Below are 18,804 nucleotides of genomic sequence, written 5' to 3'. Positions count from 1 at the left end.
AAAATATTTCATTATTGACACGGGTATATTGTTTGTAATACTTTTCCTTGTGTCCTGACAGACCAGACTAGATCCCACCCATAAGAAAATAATAAACAGGCATGTGAATAAAGAAACAGAGTTTGATAAGTAAGTTAAAACATAAGGAACAAGGGAGCATAGCTGAATGCGAAGGCAGGCTGTTCTTCACTTACCATTTTCTTTTATTTTGTGATGTGTCCTGGATCGTTTTAATACCAGGGAAAATGCCACCCTGGGGAGGACAAGACAGACAAAGGAGCAGGCTGGGTAATGAACCAATAAATCTCCTTAAATTAAAAAAAAAAAGGAGGGGATATAAGAATACAAGCAACAAGCCACGCTTTGATAAAGTCTACTGACGTCCCCTCTGCTGGGCCAGGCTTTGTGGTAGTGATGTCAGAGAGGAAGCTTTTGCACTCTGTCCCCTTCTGCTGGTGGGAGGGAGAATCACACAGGTTACTAGTCTGTCAGGGCTCGAGGAAAGTCAATTAGCAGATAAGACCTAATTGAACCTTACATATTGCCTACTTAATGCCAAACCATTATTTCATATTGCCTGCAGGCATATCTGCAGCTGCACTCTGTACGAGTTATCAGTTTACTCGTCCATCCTGTGCCCTGTTTCCACTTTGCACAATACTCTGATTGATTGCCCACCTGCATTCATAGATGTGCTACTGTATGTGCCCTATCACGTACACTTCTGGCACTAATATAGCTGTAACTATAAAAGCGTTGTGAAGCAGTATAATGAACATATATATTCATCTACCATAATGTTGACATTGTTCCGCTACCATTTCCCTAAACCGTACAATTATTCTTCACGTCCACTTTAGCTTCTCCCTCTCAGTGACCACCACACTAGGCTACTTCTCCACTCATGAACTCCTTCATACATTGGGAAGGGAAAGTTATACAATAGCAAAAACCTCCACTCCTTCTTCAAAAGGTGACACACCAAGACAATGAACTTTCTAGAACTCGGCAGCTCCTATGTGAGCGAAGGGCATTTTTATTTTACCAGTCTATCACAGTCCATGAATTTGATTCCAAGTTGATTTAAAAAATGTGTGTTAGCAAACCTGAAGGATTTCTAAATGCATAGCAAGAGGAAAATGTAGCCACAGACTATGGGCCTGATTTACTAAGGCTTTGTCTCCCTCCACCCTTTATATAGCCTGCAGGATCCCAGCACCATGTGGGGGTGAAAGCACGGTTTTCAAAATGTGTTCTGCAACTTTAATATCAGCAAGCCTATAAACTGCAGCATACTTTTGTTATGGATGCATAATTTAGATGCCCAATGCCATAAACTCCTTTGAGTGCCAGAGATGCACATTACTCCCTCCATGCACCCTTTTTTTAAGCCACTCCAATTACAATATCATTTTAATACTGTATCAGGCCTATAGGGACATGGCTGTCCCTTAGTAAGAAAAAAGGCACTCTATTCCAGCACATGGTTTATTGCATCAGCTCATGAGTACATGTAAATCATTGCATTTCAGTGTGATTTCTCTGGTGAATTTTGAAAGATCTTCTGTGGCTGAAGATTTTATCACACTCAGGACATGTAAATTGTTTCAATTTACTGTGGATTCGCTGGTGGCTTGTGAGGTATGCCTGCTGACTAAAGCTTTTACCGCACTCACTACATATAAATGGTTTCATTCCAGTGTGAATTCTCTGGTGGCTTCTAAGATTTGCCTTTCGACTAAAGCTTTTATCACACTCAGTACATGTAAATGGCTTCAATTTACTGTGGATTCTCTGATGGGATGTGAGGTTTGATTTATGACTAAAGCTTTTACCACACTCAGAACATGTAAATGGTTTCACTCCAGTATGAGTCCTCTGGTGGCTTATGAGGTATGACTTCCGACTAAAACTTTTACCACACTCAGAACATGCAAATGGTTTCATTCCTGTGTGGATTCTCTGGTGGACTGTGAGGTTTTCCTTTCGTCTAAATCTTTTCCCACACTGAGTACATCTATATGCTTTTACACCAGTGTGCATCCGCAGGTGGCATGTGAATTTTGGCTTCTGACTAAAGCTCTTACCACACTCAGTACATGTAAATGGTTTCACTCCAGTGTGGAATATCTGGTGGATTTTGAGAGATTGTATGCGAGTGAATCTTTTACCACACTCAGTACATGTAAATGGCTTCAATTTACTGTGGATGGTCTGGTGGCATGCGAGGTATGACTTCTGTGTAAAACTTTTACCGCACTCACTACATGTAAATGGTTTCAATCCAGTGTGTATTCGCTGGTGGTTTGTAAGGGTTCCCTTCCGAGTAAAGCTTTTACCACATTCAAAACATGTAAATGGTTTTACTTTACTGTGGATTATCTGGTGGTATGCAAGGTTTATCTTTTGACTGAAGCTTTTATCACACTCAGAACATACAAATGGTTTTACTCCCGTGTGGGTTCTCTGATGGATTTTCAGAGCTTGCATGCAACTGAAGCTTTTACTACACTCAGTACATGTAAATGGTTTCAATTTATTGTGGAGTCTATGGTGCAGTGTGAGGTGTATCTTCTGATTGAAGGTTTTACCACACTCAGTACATGTAAATGGTTTCACTCCAGTGTGAATTCTCTGGTGAACGATGAGATTTGCTTTACGACTAAAGCTTTTACCACACTCCGTACATGTAAATAGATATAATTCTGTATTTATTCTCTGGTGATTTGAGAGTTTTGTATTCTGATTTAAATTTTTACCGCCATCAATAGATGTAAAACGTCTCTCTTGTTTATGGATTGTCTGTTGTGGAATGGTGGCCTTCCTACCAAGGTGCTTTTCAGACCGAGTACAGAAGAATGGTCTCTCATCAATATGTGTTTTCATTTGTTTTGAAAAATGTTTCCTTTGACAGAAGCCTTTAATGCATTCATTACTTGAATTTTGCCTCTCTCCTTGGCAGAATTTTGGGTGTTTTGTGAAGTTTTCTTTCTGCTTGAAGATTTTGTCACCAGCAGTAGAGGGAACTATTCTCTCTTCTGTGAAGCTTTTCTTGTATTGGTTAAGGCTTTCTTTATTAATAAAGCTTTTTGAGTGTTCTGCACTTGTACACAGTCTCTTTTCTTTGTTGATTTCCTGGTGTTGCATTAGTTCTCGCTTACTACTAAAACCTCTCCCACACTCAGAACATGTAAAAGGTGTCTTTCCTGTGCATGCTTTCTGTTGTACCAGTAGTTCTTCCTTTTGACTGAAGGTTTTCCCACAGACTGTAGATGGAGATGGTCTCTCTTCAGTGTGAGATCTCTGCTGTGATTTCAGAGGAACAGGATCCATGAGGAATATCCCACATGCATCACATACACATCTGTCTTCTATTTTCTGTTTTCTCTGCTCTTCCACTGTATGTAGGATATTTCTGGTACTTTGGTTACTCAGAGCTAACTCTTCTGTTAAATTTCTTTGCTTCTTTTTTTGGATGGATTGATTCCTGTACTTTTTTCCCCACTCAGAACAGGAAGAAGTATCCTCTGAATCTCCTGATAACATCTTGTTCTCTTCTGGATTCCCACTGAGCTCCCAGTGATGTGTATTATCGTATCTGGGTTCGTCATTTTCTAGATTAAAAAAAAAAAAGTAAACATTGGCCATTACTTTAGGAGAAGGACAATTTAATGAGTTCAGTAATGCAATAACATTTGCTTTTTCTTGTGTTATTGCTTTTCTCCTGAAGAGGACATAATGTGAAAATTTAATAAGCATTGTGTCCTAACAGTGGCCTGAATTGTTGTGTCTTGTTCTCTTGTACAAGAATGAAAGGAACAGGATGCCAAAATATTTTCTGTTTCTGATGATCATGTAGGACAACTTTCAAAGCAATTTACCCAGGTAAGACACAAGTTAAATTAAATTGGCTGTCTATAAATGTGAAGATTTAACCACATTGAGTGGACATGTTCCTGGAGGTGGGTTTAGGTTGGGGAAAGGCATTTTAAGATCTTTGTACATTATTTTCTATTCTAAAAATGCCCGCACTTAGTGGAAGGTCCAAGAATAAAAAACAGCTGCAGACTTTGACCCAGTGTGCACAGTGCGAAATTTCCCCATGATCTGCAGTAAGAGTCACAATGGACGAGCGAGCCTGGGACACACAAAAGGTAACCCAGCACAGGAGGGAATATTACAGCTACCGTGCAGGGGTAAAGGAGAGAGCGACAAGGACTGGAGACAAGAATTGCAGGGGGAATTCTAAAGAAATGTATAAAATCTTAAAACAAGAAACTCTAAACATTAACCTTTTAATTACATAAATACATCCTAAACATAAAACATTTTAAAAGGTACCTTAAACAATCAACCCAACATGCCCATGGCTCAACTAAGATGCCTGCTTACTTTTGATATCTGCCAAGGCTAGGCTGGGGCTCCTAGGAGAATGTCTCCCCCAGTCTCAGACCCCACCTTCTCAGATGCAAAATAAAGAGGAAACTATAAAGCAATCCTGTAAGGTTTATTATACAAATTCATCACATTTATTGCTTACCCTGAGAAGCGGGTCAGATAATCCTCAAAAGAAATATCTAACCCCCATCTAAGATTTATATAACCTGAAGTCTGATTGCTTGAGAGGTCTGGCCAATTGGTTCTCAGGACTTCCTGTTGCTTGTTGTGCTTCCTGGTCTTTTTGCTGGTTTGACCTGCCTGGATTTCTGGTTCATTCCTGCTCCTTATCCTATTTCAGACCTCTCACTCCTTGTCCATTTATTATTTATTTATTTTATTTATTTAATGGTTTTTCTATACCGACATTAAAATACACATCATATCGGTTTACATAATAACAAAAAGGTGGAAAATACAAATAACAGGGGAAGGGGAGAACTGGGAGCGGGGGGTCGAGGAAAAGGACCCCAGAACTAAAGAGAAGGAGAGAAAGGAGTGGTAACAAAAATTAACTAAGATGCAAATATACAAAATATACAAGAGTTACGGGAAAGCAGGGGGTCTTGGGGGAAGGAGTAGGTGTACAGGAAGTTCAGGGGTTACAGAATACAGTGGTACAGGGGGGTTATATTTCTCACTGTCAGGAGCTACCCATTTCTCATGCCTCACTGGCTACTAGAACCAGAGGACTTAACCCGAAGGGAAGGTGTCTGGCCTAGGCGAAGTCAACCTACCATCGGTAACCTGGATTTGACTTCCCTGGGTTTAGGTCGCTCATTTCTGTAGCAACCCTCAGACTACAATCTTCACATCAGCTCCTGCCAATATGGACTCCACTGTGCTGACTGTGCCGCCTAGGATAAGCTCTTGGAGGTGTTGAACTAATGCCTGGGAAGTTTGTAGGAACAAGCCAGAAGACTGAAAGAATACGTTAATGCCCTTGCTCGAAATCATCTCCTGGAGTCTTCTGGATCACTGCCACAGCCTTTTTCTCCAATATGTCCTGCAGCTATGGAGCATACATATAAGAAGTCTCAAGTGGAAACTCCTCTGGGCTTTTCTGGAGATCCAAAAGCCTGATGGGGCTTTCAGAATAAGTGCTTTATAGTCCACCTGGGAAGGCTCCCATTTTTCTGACCATAAGTCAAAATTGGCACGCATACTCTGCTTACTGACTGGAGAGGCTCTGGCCTGGACCTCCCTGCTCTGGGAATGGCAGGACCCCTTGCTCTCAGACTGTGATGGTTTTGTCACGGTGTTTAAATGTACTTTTGATGACCCAGGCCACTCTATTTCAGTCTCTACTTCCCTTTTGTGCATGAAGCAAAGGACCGGTATTGTGGGGCAGTACATTGTAAATTCCACATAGTTACGGTAGAGATGGGCCAGAATAATGAGGCCCTTATTGCAGCCTTTCTGAATCGATTAGTGGATCAGATCAAGGATGAATTGAACCTACCAGGAGCTGCCTTCAGAGTTGGATGCCTTGATCTCCCTGTGCCTAAGTCTGGATGTCTGTAAGCTACTAAAACAGAGGTGTTGCATCTGGGGGCTAGTTAGAATTTTTTTTAAAGTCACTAAACTTAAAAGGGATTGATTTGATCCCCTAAGAGTGAAGTGAGAACTTTGGGATTTGTATTAGATTCCAATCTAAATATGGAAAAGTGTTTTGCCTATTTGAGATGGAGTATCTCTGGAAAGGTAAAAGTGATAAGGCAGCTACAACCCTATCTAGATATTATTGAAATCAGCTGCTTATGCACTGTGTTTGATTTTTAGACCCTTGTTGCTGTGGTTAGGTTGACAGCCTACGGGGAAGACCCCATAGGCTCTCACCGACAGCTGGCGGAGCTACTCAAATGAAAAATGGGTCAGGAGCTTCATCTATACCAACCCCTTTCCACTTGGGTTGAGTCCTTGGGTTCCAGAAGATCGTAAGCAAGAATCTCTATGGTGGTGGCGTAGGCGAAGCTAGGGTCAGAGGCGGGTGGCAAGCTAGAAGAATCAAATGTTCAGGCAAGGGTCAGTGGCAGGCAGCAAGCAAGAGTGGTCAGTATCCAGGCAAGGATCAAGCCAATAAGAATGGTCAAAGTCCAGGCTAGAATCAGAACCAGAAGTCAGTCTAAGGGCAGGCTAGAAGACAAGGAGAAGGACTGACATAGCAGGGCAAGCAGGGAGGTAAGGCTCAATAAGACAAGTGTTATGGTTATTGGTGTTTGGGTGGATCCTTGGACACTGTGGCAGCTGACCACGCCCACAGGGGGCAGTCCTGTGAGGGACCACGGTGTCAGGCTAGACTCTGGCCACACAAACACAGATTGAATCTTTATTTAAAGTTTTGGAAACCACCAGAGGTGGCAGTAGTGAGTAGTAGATGTTGAGGCCAGCTGGGCAAGTATCCCACATGACGCTGGAACAGCGGATCCTCTGCTTGGCTGTGCTGTAGTGGAAAGAGACAGAGTTATGAGTACACAGTGAGAAATATACAGAGTCCCAGGTGAAAATGGTGAAGCTCTGAGACAGAGAGAGCAGGCCCTCGAGGAGCGAGTACCTGATCCCTTAGAGTAGAGAGACTCAGTGGTATTGTACTCACACAGCGATTCCACTAGACAAGAGCTCTGGCACTGGAACAGAGAGCAGGCCTTCGAGGAACGGGTACCTGGTTCCAGGGAAGCAGTACTGTGGAATAGATGGTAGTTGTACTCACAGATGGAAACTGTTAGTGAAGTCTTCCAAGTAGAAAGGATAGAAGATGCAGGCAGAGACTCAGGGAACATGGGCCCTCGAGGAGCGAGTACTGGTTCCTGACAGCACCTGAAAGAAGCAGAAGAGGCCCCTGAGGAGCGGGTATCCCGTTAGCAGTAAGAGTTCCAGAGAGCGCTGGAGTGGCAGAGCAGCTTCGGTATGGAGAGTGAATCCCATCAGTAGAATCCGAGTAGTTGCTAACTCGATTAGCTAGCAAAAGAGATAGGCTTAAATATCCAGGCAGCATGACGTCATCTCAGGAGGACGCCTCTGAGGTTCGCGCCAAAGAGGAAATAAAGATGAGGGCGGCGTATGCGCGCGCGCCCTATGGTACCTTGGAGGAGCATGGCGGGAAGCAGCACCAAAGCCGGTCCGGGGACGCCGGAGAGGTCGGCAGACAGACGCCGCGGCAGACAGTAGTCCGAGGTGAGCGGAAGGATCTGCAAGAAGAGTAAGGTAGGCGGGGCAAAGCCGTTGCAGACTGACGGTTGCAACAACAAGGTAGGCTGAACTGGGGAGAAGAGACAGGCTAGGCTGGAGAGACAAGGGAGGCTGGGCTGGAGGATCAGGAGGCAGCAACTCACACCTGGGATGCAGGTGACCCGTTGCTGAGGCAAGGAAGGAGCATCCCAGGGACCCTTAACTAGGACAGCAACTGGTGATGTCATCTAAGGACACAATGGCCTTTTCCCGCAGCAGACCCTTTAAATGGAGCCAAGTTGGGTGCTTTCACACCTATAATGAGGTAACAGTCCCGGCAATGTCCTGCCACACGCATGAGTTCTGATAGAGACCCGCCACGAAGGGGAAACCTAGTTGTCTGCAGGGACGTCCCACAGGCCGGTAAATTTAACACGCTGGTTCTCTCTCATATAGATTACTGCTCTGCCTTATATTTTGTCCTTCCTATGAAACTGACACAAAAGTTGTAGCTAATACGAAATATATCAGCACCTATTGTTATGGGCTGTTCCAGAAGAACTTCTGCTGGTCCATTATTATGGTGTTTACACTGGTTGCTAGGTACTGTGGAAAATTATTTAAGGAGCTATTTAGTTAATGTAAAGAACTTTGTAACACAATAGAAATTAATGGAACAAAGATAATCAATTATATAGCTAATGTAATTGCTTGACATAAGGCCTATAAGTTCTGAGAATAAATATGCCAATTTTCTTAGCTTGCTTATAACTAGAAACAATGCAAAATCTAATCTTGTATGCTTTCATTGCTTATTCTTAGAATTATAAGTAAAACTTCTATATTTATAAATAAGTGTGTTGTGTGTTCTATGACATAACAACCTCCATTCAACCTACCTACTACATTTGGCAACGAGGATGGGTTTGGTGGTTATTTGTCTTCTAGTCTGTTAGATATATTGTTATACAATAAGTAATTGCCATAAAGTGACAAAAATAATGTGTGTCCTTTTTTCTTGAATACTGTGATCATGTGTTGGTCTAGCAATGCTCCCACTGACCAGGCTTCTGATAGCGTGTCTGGCCGGACCAGTCACGACAAATTTATTGCTGCAGCACAGTTTCCGACTGAAACAGAGACAGCTGATGTCAAACAGAATATAAAGCTGGGACAGAGTTCTGACTTGACCTCTGAAATAGTTACCTGCCTCTCCCAGTATAAATCAGAAGGGGTTAGGGACTGTTTCCAGGCATGTTTGATGCTTTTGTCTATCTGCTGCCATTGCTGGTCCCCACCCACAAAGCTCTCTCTCTTATGTTCCTTTCGGAGACCTGACCTGGTCTGATTATTCCCACCTGGATCCCAGCTCTTATGCCTACCTTGCTGGTCCCCACCCACAAAGCTCTCTCTCTCAAGGGGAATTAAGGTGGATCAGGCATCCAGCCTGGTCCCACCCAGGTTAAGCGGGAAAATAGGGGCACTGCCTCACACCCCTGAATCAAGGAGGGGACCAACAAGTCACAGCAGGTCTGAATCTTCTAGTCAAGATTGTGGCCCTCTGAACCATTCCCTTTTGGATTCTTGAATCGCCTTCCTATAAGGTTCTTCTGGAGTTATTGTGATTTTAGAACGGTATTACAAACCTTAATTTTTAGTGAGTTTGATTACTGAGATGCATTATTCTTAGGTTTACCAGCCAATGCAATTCATCCACTACAGATATTACAAAGAACAACTGCCAGAGTATTATCAGGCAATAGGAAATACGACCATAACGCACCAATATTAAAATCACTACACTGGCTACCAATTAAATTTAGAACACAATACAAAGTTCTTACGATTCTCCCCAATATGATTTAACACCAATAACACACAATGGTTAAATGCTTCATTATATTTGTACATCCCATCTAGAAACCTGAGATCTGCCAATCAAGGCTTGCTTCAAAGTTCCAACATCGCACTGCGCACATTTAAGCGAAGTGAGAGAAAGGGCACTCTCAAATCACTGCCCCAAAACCACGGAACACAATGCTGGCTGACTTGCGCACTCAGAAAGATAGCAAGCAGGTTAAAAAAGATCTAAAAACACATGTTATTCAGAATAGCATGCGCTGATTAAGATAAACATGAAATGCTGGGTCACAGAAACAACGGACGAGATATTGACCTGTATTAATATTGTCCTGAAATGTGAGTGATTGATTTTTATGTTTTAAACAGTGTTTTATTGTAAACCGCCATCATTGTTAATCCAGAATGACGGTATATAAATAAATATGAAATATGAAACCTAAATAAGTCTCTAAAATTATTAGATATCTGGATGCATAAGTATGAAAATCCATTAGGTACTAACCGGAACTGCCTCAAACATTTAGTTACAGACATCCTACCACGCACAACTGACTGACATTGCGATTATAGAGAAAATCACTTATTCACTGCATGAAAAACTGGACCAAATATGAGCAGATATTTGAAACATTTTGGGAATACTTGAGTAAACAAGAGGCAATTTTTGTTTTTCTTACATGCTGCTATTGCTAGGATGTGGGGTACTAAAATATATCTTTCATTTTCAAGGGCCTGGATAGGAGTGGGACCATGGATGCTATTGTTTCTGTAATTATTCTGATATTGTCCAATTGCTCAACAGCCCCAAGGATGCCCATGCCTGCACCTTGATGGGATCGAGGGCATCGATGGCACTGTGGGTGTGAAGAGCACTTGCAGGCACTGAGGGTAAAGCAGCATCAATAATACCATGGGCACCGCAGCATGGAGTGCACTGCGCGGTGTCGATGGTATCGCAGCATCGATCAGAGGCATTGGTTGCATTGCTATTCCACCACCTCGATGCACAAGCCGGAGGCTCCACATCCACCGATGCCGACGGCCCAGAAGGCCTTCACGGCATCGTGGGCGGTCCCACACCTCAGTGGCATCAAGGGTGACCATAGTGCACAAAGGTGGGTCTGGTCCCCGACGCGGTCCTGACATCGATGCGTCAGACGAATGGTGCACCGGTCACAGCTGTGCACGAGCAACCGTTACTGGGCACAGCGCCAAGGTGCAGCAGCAAGCTGCTTGCCTAGGCTCACCCTCACTCTCAAGGAGACTGCACTACCAAGACTGGCAAGCCAGGAGGGGAGGCTACGTTATCTAGGACTCCTGCTCGTGGAGACTAGTTCCTTGGGAATTGGGGAGGATGAGCTCTTCCCCCCCCTCCCCTCCAGGAATGGCATGGTCCTCCATTCCTGCACCATGTGAATCCATCAATGCCGATCGATCGGTGAAATGACATGGAACTCCAGCGAGTCCCCAGGCTCGGCGGCCTACACGGATCACCAACGGACTCCATAAGTCAGTCTTGTCAGCACCAGGGAAAGGGAGACAGAGGAGACAGAGCAAGGAGAGGACACAGATACAGTTGGAAAGAAAAGGAAAAAGAGAAGATTAAAAACTACCTTAAGGAAAGAAAACAGCTGCAGCTCTAGAAAAAAAATCACTTACAAGAACTGCGAGAAGAGAGCAAAGCTGAATATCGGGAGCACACGGCTTCCGCGACCACAGGGCTCCACGGGGGGGGGGGGGGGGGGGGGTGGGGGGGGGGGGGGGGGAAGAGACTGAGGGTCTCTGCCTAGGGGGCAGGGTGATGGCTACAGCTGCACGTGCTCAGTAGGGCACATTCGAGAGTTGTAGAATCCTTGAGATCAAGTTCCGTGCCGGGCTCCATCCGATGATGTCACCCGTGTGCGAGGACTTCCATCCCTGCTTGTCCTCGGAGAAACATGAAATGCCAGAAGCCTCCCACTGCGATAAGACCTGGCGGTTTTCCATACCTGGGGGGAAAGCAGCATTCCCCCCGCAGAGGTAACACTAAGCCCCCACCATGACTGCAACCATTTCCAAGCATCCCTACAAGTTCTCCTCATTATATTTCCCCAGCCAATTTCCTCATAGACACCTCCTGACCGTGCATAAGAAAGAGCGGAGACCAGGGATCGAGTGTATTATGAAACAACCCCTGATCACAGTACTTATATTTCCCAAATAACATTCCCCAATAAATCTTATTTGGCAGGCTGCACTATAGAGTTACGCACTTGCTAAATTCAACCCCCCATTTTCTTTGTTGTATATTAATTTATCTAAGCTCGGCTTCACTCTTCTCCCCTGCCAAATGAATGTCGAAAACAAGGACTTTGCTTGACCCACAGCCTTCTTGGTTAGCCAGCAAGGCAACATAGCTAGCTTGTAAAGTATTTTGAGAAGTATTATGTTTAATATATATATAGAGTACACCATCCCATAAAGGACAGTGGCAGCTCTCTCCCCACACAACTAGTTGAGATTTTATATTTTGAATCGTTTCAACAACTTTGAGGTTATACAAATGCTTCCATTCCCTGGGCACCCATACCCCTAAATATTTAACTTTGTCCACTGCCCACTTAAACGGAAAGGGTCCCACCCAATTTTCCGCCATCTCAGACTCTAGGGGCCGGATTTTAAAAAGGTTACGCGCGTAACCTGTTTTACGCGTGCCGGGCCTATTTTTTTTTAAAAGGCCCGGCGACGTGCGTAAAGCCCCGGGACGCATGTAATTCTCGGGGCTTTACAAAAGGGGCGGTCCGAGGGCGGGGCCAGAGGCCTCTGACAGAGCGGCCATTGCCGCTGTGTTGGAGGATTGTGTGCCAGCAAGCTGCCGGCAGCCGCAAAAGGTACAATAAAAATTTTGGGGGTTGTAAGAGTGGGGCTAGGGGGAGGAAAGGTTAGGGGAAGGTCAGGTTAGGGGGAAGGGCCTGAGAAGAACGTGGGAAGGCAGTGCGGCTCGGCGTGCGCAAGGTGCACAATTGTGCACCCCGCCCCTGCGCGCGCCGACCCTGGATTTTATAACTTGCGCGCGCCTGTACGCCCGCACGCAACCTTTTAAAATCTACCCCTAGGTGCATAGCTTCCAACTTGTCAAAATTAATTTTTAGTACCGCGGAAGTGGAAAACTCGCAAACATTTGAACTGTAGCAATATCCTTTTCAGGATTACCCATGAACAATAAAAAAAATTCATCAGCAAAAAAAGGGAAATCCTTAGCTGAATCCTGCCAATTTGTATTCCCTCGTATTCTTGAAGATTCCTTATTTTAACAGCCAAAGGTTCAATATAGCAAGTATGAATAGGAAGGGGGGATAGCGGGCATCCCTGATGCACCCCATGGACTAAGCAGAAATCACTCATATTGTTGCCATTTGTCAGAATACTTGCCTAGGGGTTACTATAGAGTAAATTCAACCATCGCAGTATATCCGTTTGGAAACCATATTGTTGACATGCTCAGAAATAGAATCAAAAGCCTTCTCGGCATCTAGCTAAGAACCATAGCCTCGCAATTGTGTTCCTGACTCAATGAGACTACACACATTTTTAACCCCATGTCGTCCCCTCACAAATCCAGTCTGAGCCAGTTGGACAAGCTTTGGTAAAACATTATTTATTCTATTTGCTAACATGGCAGCTAAGATCTTAGGAGTTATTTTTTTTTAACTGCCTCCACAAGTTGAGCAACCTTGTCTACAATGATTTCCCAATCATGAGTCAAGCTTCTTTGCTATTTGTACAGAAAATTCTTCTATTACCTTATGGACGTAGTTTGTGTCACTAGGCGTTTTAGGCTCAGAGATATCCATTTCCCCCTTCAGAGGCGGGATCTGGGGCTTGCACTACCAACTCGCAACACCTTTTAAGCACAATTTTGTTCAGTTTTGAGTATTCCATGCAGTAAGACAGGTGAAAGGAAGGAAAAACGATTACCGGCATGGTTAAAAGGTGTTTACTGAAAAGGATGTTGAAGAGATACCCATTTTGGAGAAGGTTTTCATGGGTGATGATTCAGATGAACTGAACCAAATCACGGTGAACCTGGAAGATGTGGTAGGCTTGATTGACAAAAAGAAGAGTAGTAAATCACCTGGACCGGATGGTATACACCCCAGAGTTCTGAAGGAACTAAAAAATGAAATTTCAGACCTATTTCAATTAATTTGTAATCTATCAATAAAATAATCCAATGTACCTGAAGATTGGAAGATGGCAACGAAACCCCTATATTTAAAAAAGGATCCAGGGGAGATCTGGGAAACTATAGACCGGTGAGCCTGACTTCAGTGCTGAGAAAAATTGTGGAAACTGTTATAAAGAATAAAATCACAAAACATTTAAATAGACATTTTTTAATGGAACATAGCCAGCATGGATTTACCCAAGGAAAGTCTTGCCTTACAAATCTCCTACATTTTTTTGAAGGAGTGAATAAACATGTGGATAAAGTTGAACCAGTAGATGTGGTATATTTAGATTTCCAGAAGGCATTCAACAAAGTCCCTTATGAGAGGCTTCTAAGAAAATTAAAAAGTCATGAGATAGGAGGCGATGTCCTTTTGTGGATTGCAAGTTGGTTAAAAGACAGGAAACAGAGAGTAGGATTAAATGGTCAATTTTCTCAGTGGAAAAAGGTAAACAGTGGAGTGCCTCAGGGATCTGTACTTGGACCGGTGCTTTTCAATATATATATATATATGTAAATGATCTGGAAAGGGGTACGACGAGCGAGGTGAGCAAATTTGCGGACGACACAAAATTATGCAGAGTAGTTAAATCTCAAGCGGATTGTGGTGAATTGCAGGAGGACCTTGCAAGACTGGAAGATTGAGCTTCCAAATAGCAGATGAAATTTAATGTGGATAAGTGCAAGGTGATGCATATAGGGAAAAATAACCCTGGCTGTAGTTACACAATGTTAGGTTCTGTCTTATGAGTTACCACCCAGGAAAGAGATCAAGGCATCATAGTGAAAATCATCATCTCAGTGTGCTGTGGCGGTCAAAAAAGCAAACAATGTTGGGCATTATTAGAAAGGGAATGGTGAATAAATTGGAAAATGTCATAATGCCTCTGTATCGCTCCATGGTGAGACCGCACCTTGAATACTGTGTACAATTCTGGTCACCGCATCTCAAAAAAGATATAATTGCGATGGAGAAGATACAGAGAAGGGCTACCAAAATGATAAAGGGGATGGAACAGCTCCCCTATGAGGAAAAGCTAAAGAAGTTAGGGCTGTTCAGTTTTGAGAAGAGAAGACTGAGGGGGATAAAGTAGAAGTCTATAAAATCATGAAAGGACTTGAACAAGTTAATGTAAATCGGTTATTTACTCTCTCAGATAACAGAAGGATCAGGGGGCACTCCCTGAAGTTAGCAAGTAGCTCATTTAAAACAAATCGAAGAAAATTCGTTTTCACTCAGTGCATAGTTAAGTTCTGGAATTCACTGCCAGAGGATGTGGTTACAGCAGTTAGTGTAGCTGGGTTTAAAAAAGGTTTGGATAAGTTCCTAGAGGAAAAATCCATAAATTGCTATTACGGTAATTAATAAGCAATAGTAGCTTGCGATTTATCTAATGTTTGGGTACTTGCCAGGTACTTGTGACTTGGATTGGCCACTGTTGGAAACAGGATGCTGGGCTTGTTGGACCCAGGAAACAGGATACTGGGCTTGATGGATCTGACCCAGTATGGCATATCTAATGTTCAACCACAAGACAAGTGAAGAACAAGACACACCAACGAGGAAGTCCAAATAATATAGGAATGAGTCAAAATAAGTGAGTCATCAATAGGCACAAGGGCCATAATATAGTGGAAGAAAACTTTCTCCTCTCGATATAGTCATCAGGCAGACTTAGCTTGTAAATAAATACAGTAGCAAAATAGTTGTGTCTGAGCTAAGGAAAGAAGGCTCTAGAATGAAGGGCCAGAGGATGAGGATGAAAGGGAGAAGACTCGGTAGTAATTTAAGGAAACATTTCCTTACAGAAAAGATGGCAAATGCATAAGACAAGCTCTCAGTGAGGATGATGGACACAAGCACAGTATCTGAAATATAAAAACAAAACATGGGATAAGAACACAGGATCTCTGAGGGAGCGGTAGGGATTGTAGAGCTGAGCAGCTGTGTGGATGAGCAGGCTAGATAGGCCGAATTTCTTTTTATTTCATCATGTTTGTATGTTTCCTGCAGCGGAAATCTTTTCTCAACCAGCAAGAAAATATGAACATGCCCAGGCTACAGGACAAGCTGACAAAGTCCCAAAGTATGAAGCTGAGGAGAATGGTGGAGTGATTCAGGAAGGCCTCGTGACCAGCTTGACAACACCTTGGAAAACCTATAGGCAAAGTTTTCTCCTAATATATCTGGGAACTTCCACTATCTGTAAATATCCTTTGTGCTTCCAGCTCAGTCACAACCAGGGCTGGGATCTGGCACAAGAGCCTTCACTCAGAACCACCCAGAAATGTTTCTTCTATGTTTATATCCCTCCCAGCTTGCTTTAGTTCAGTCACTGCAGCCTCAGCCCAACAGCAATGGATGAGGAATCCCTCCTGACCCCTGCAATCATGAGCCCTAATGACTCCCTCTCCCCTCCCCCATCCCTGGGGACCCTGAACCCTGCCTCTTTCTCATTCTCTCTCCATGCGTCTCTTTTAGCCTCAAGATATCCCCTCTCTGCCAGATTCTCTCCCTCCCACCTCCTTTTCTCTCCCCACTCCAACTCCCAATCCCTTTCTCTCTCTCTCCCTCTTCACATCCAAGGTCTAAGATCATAATAAGCAGCATCTGTGGGAGAAACACCTGAAATAGCCCCATCACATCATAGCCACACTGAGCCTAGAAACTCTGAAGGAGGAGGTTTCCACCAGTAACACCCAAAGGAAGAAGAGAATCAGAATGGAAGAAACAGATGATGCTTTGTGAAAGACCCACGGGATGTTTGTGTGCAAGAGACTGGGAACACTGCAGCTAAGTTTCCAGTTCCTCCCACACTGAAGGCCTTCAAAACATTTCAGTGCACAACTTCTCATAATGGAAGAAAAATTAATCTTTACCCAGTGATTTCAGAATTTCATAATTTTCTTCCATCGTCTTCTTGTAAAGCTCCTTCTGCCATTCTTCCAACATCTCCCACTCGTCCTCGGAGAAATAGACAGCGACGTCCTCAAAGGTTACAGGGACCTGGAACAGGAAGAGGGACCTGCTCAGCACCCACTCAGCCTCAGGCACAGCAGCACAAACTCCTGACACGCTGCCTCTCAAGTTTGCAGACAGTAAAAAGGATTTTCTATGTTCACATTTGGGGAGAACCTTGGGCATCATCTGGAATAATAAATCCAAGGAGCACTGCCCTCCATATCTGTCCCAAGCAGGCTTTCATTGTGGTGCAGGTTTGGTTGCCACCGCTGCTGGTAAGTAGAAAAGTATTTCAAATTATTCTTTTCTATGCTTTATTTAAATGTGCTAAACATGTGAACATTTCTCTATATCCCTCCTTTCACATCTTTCTCCCAATAAAACACACGCACATATCTTGGACACATGGGTTTAAATACGTTTTGGACAATTTCTTGGAGGAAGACTATCAACTGTATGTTTGTGCATGTGTACTTGTGTCTGCCTGTGCATGTTCCTGTGTGCACACTTGTGTGTGTCTGTGAGCGTGTCTGGCTGCCTGTGCATGTGCCTGTGTGCGCGCATGGCTGTGTGCGTCTGGCTGCCTGGGCATGTGCCTGTGTGCGCGCATGGCTGTGTGCGTCTGGCTGCCTGGGCATGTGCCTGTGTGTGCACATGGCTGTGTGCGTCCGGCTGCCTGGGCATGTGCCTGTGTGCGCGCATGACTGTGTGCGCGCATGGCTGTGTGCGTCTGGCTGCCTGGGCATGTGCCTGTGTGCGCGCATGGCTGCCTGGGCATGTGCCTGTGTGCGCGCATGGCTGTGTGCGTCTGGCTGCCTGGGCATGTGCCTGTGTGCGCGCATGGCTGTGTGCGTCTGGATGCCTGGGCATGTGCCTGTGTGCGTCTGGCTGCCTCGGCATGTGCGTCTGGCTGCCTGTGCATGTGCCTGTGTGCGCGCATGGCTGTGTGTGTGCATGGCTGTGTGCGTCTGGCTGCCTGTGCATGTGCCTGTGTGCGCGCATGGCTGTGTGTGCGCATGGCTGTGTGCGTCTGGCTGCCTGTGCATGTGCCTGTGTGCGCGCATGGCTGTGTGCGTCTGGCTGCCCGGGCATGTGCCTGTGTGCGCGCATGGCTGTGTGCGTCTGGCTGCCTGGGCATGTGCCTGTGTGCGCGCATGGCTGTGTGCGTCTGGCTGCCTGGGCATGTGCCTGTGTGCGCGCATGGCTGTGTGCGTCTAGCTGCCTGGGCATGTGCCTGTGTGCGCGCATGGCTGTGTGCGTCTGGCTGCCTGGGCATGTGCCTGTGTGTGCGCATGGCTGTGTGTGCGCATGGCTGCCTGGGCATGTGCCTGTGTCTGCGCATGGCTGTGTGCGTCTGGCTGCCTGGGCATGTGCCTGTGTGCGCGCATGGCTGTGTGTGCGCATGGCTGTGTGCATCTGGCTGCCTGTGCATGTGCCTGTGTGTGCGCATGGCTGTGTGTGCGCATGGCTGTGTGCGTCCGGCTGCCTGGGCATGTGCCTGTGTGCGCGCATGGCTGTGTGTGCGCATGGCTGTGTGCGTCTGGCTGCCTGGGCATGTGCCTGTGTGCGCGCATGGCTGTGTGCGTCTGGCTGCCTGGGCATGTGCCTGTGTGCGCGCATGGCTGTGTGTGCGCGTCTGGCTGCCTGTGCATGTGCCTGTGTGCGCGCATGGCTGCCTGGGCATGTGCCTGTGTGCGCGCATGGCTGTGTGCGTCTGGCTGCCTGGGCATGTGACTGTGTGCGTCTGGCTGCCTGGGCATGTGCCTGTGTGCGCGCATGGCTGTGTGCGTCTGGCTGCCTGTGCATGTGCCTGTGTGCGCGCATGGCTGTGTGCGTCTGGCTGCCTGTGCATGTGCCTGTGTGCGCGCATGGCTGTGTGCGTCTGGCTGCCCGGGCATGTGCCTGTGTGCACGCATGGCTGTGTGCGTCTGGCTGCCTGGGCATGTGCCTGTGTGTGCGCATGGCTGTGTGTGCGCATGGCTGCCTGGGCATGTGCCTGTGTGTGCGCATGGCTGTGTGCGTCTGGCTGCCTGGGCATGTGCCTGTGTGCGCGCATGGCTGTGTGTGCGCATGGCTGTGTGCGTCTGGCTGCCTGTGCATGTGCCTGTGTGTGCGCATGGCTGTGTGCGTCTGGCTGCCTGGGCATGTGCCTGTGTGTGCGCAT

At 45.6% G+C, this 18,804-nt stretch overlaps 1 protein-coding gene across 2 annotated transcripts in view; it reads right to left on the bottom strand.

Moving 5' to 3' along the window:
- Nucleotides 1-1,474: 1,474 nt before the first annotated feature.
- The window catches only part of LOC115083760 (oocyte zinc finger protein XlCOF6-like), a 136,015-nt gene continuing 118,685 nt past the window's right edge, over nucleotides 1,475-18,804 (bottom strand). For both annotated transcript variants that reach the window (XM_029587766.1, XM_029587765.1), the window contains exon 3: nucleotides 1,475-3,614. In XM_029587766.1, coding sequence (XP_029443626.1) covers nucleotides 1,519-3,614 — 2,096 coding nt within the window. In that variant the 3' untranslated portion in view covers nucleotides 1,475-1,518. The remainder of the gene's footprint in view (nucleotides 3,615-18,804) is intronic.

This window comes from Rhinatrema bivittatum, chromosome 2 (assembly GCF_901001135.1).
Source record: "Rhinatrema bivittatum chromosome 2, aRhiBiv1.1, whole genome shotgun sequence".
NCBI lineage: Eukaryota > Metazoa > Chordata > Amphibia > Gymnophiona > Rhinatrematidae > Rhinatrema > Rhinatrema bivittatum.
This window is presented reverse-complemented; position numbering and strand designations above follow the sequence as displayed.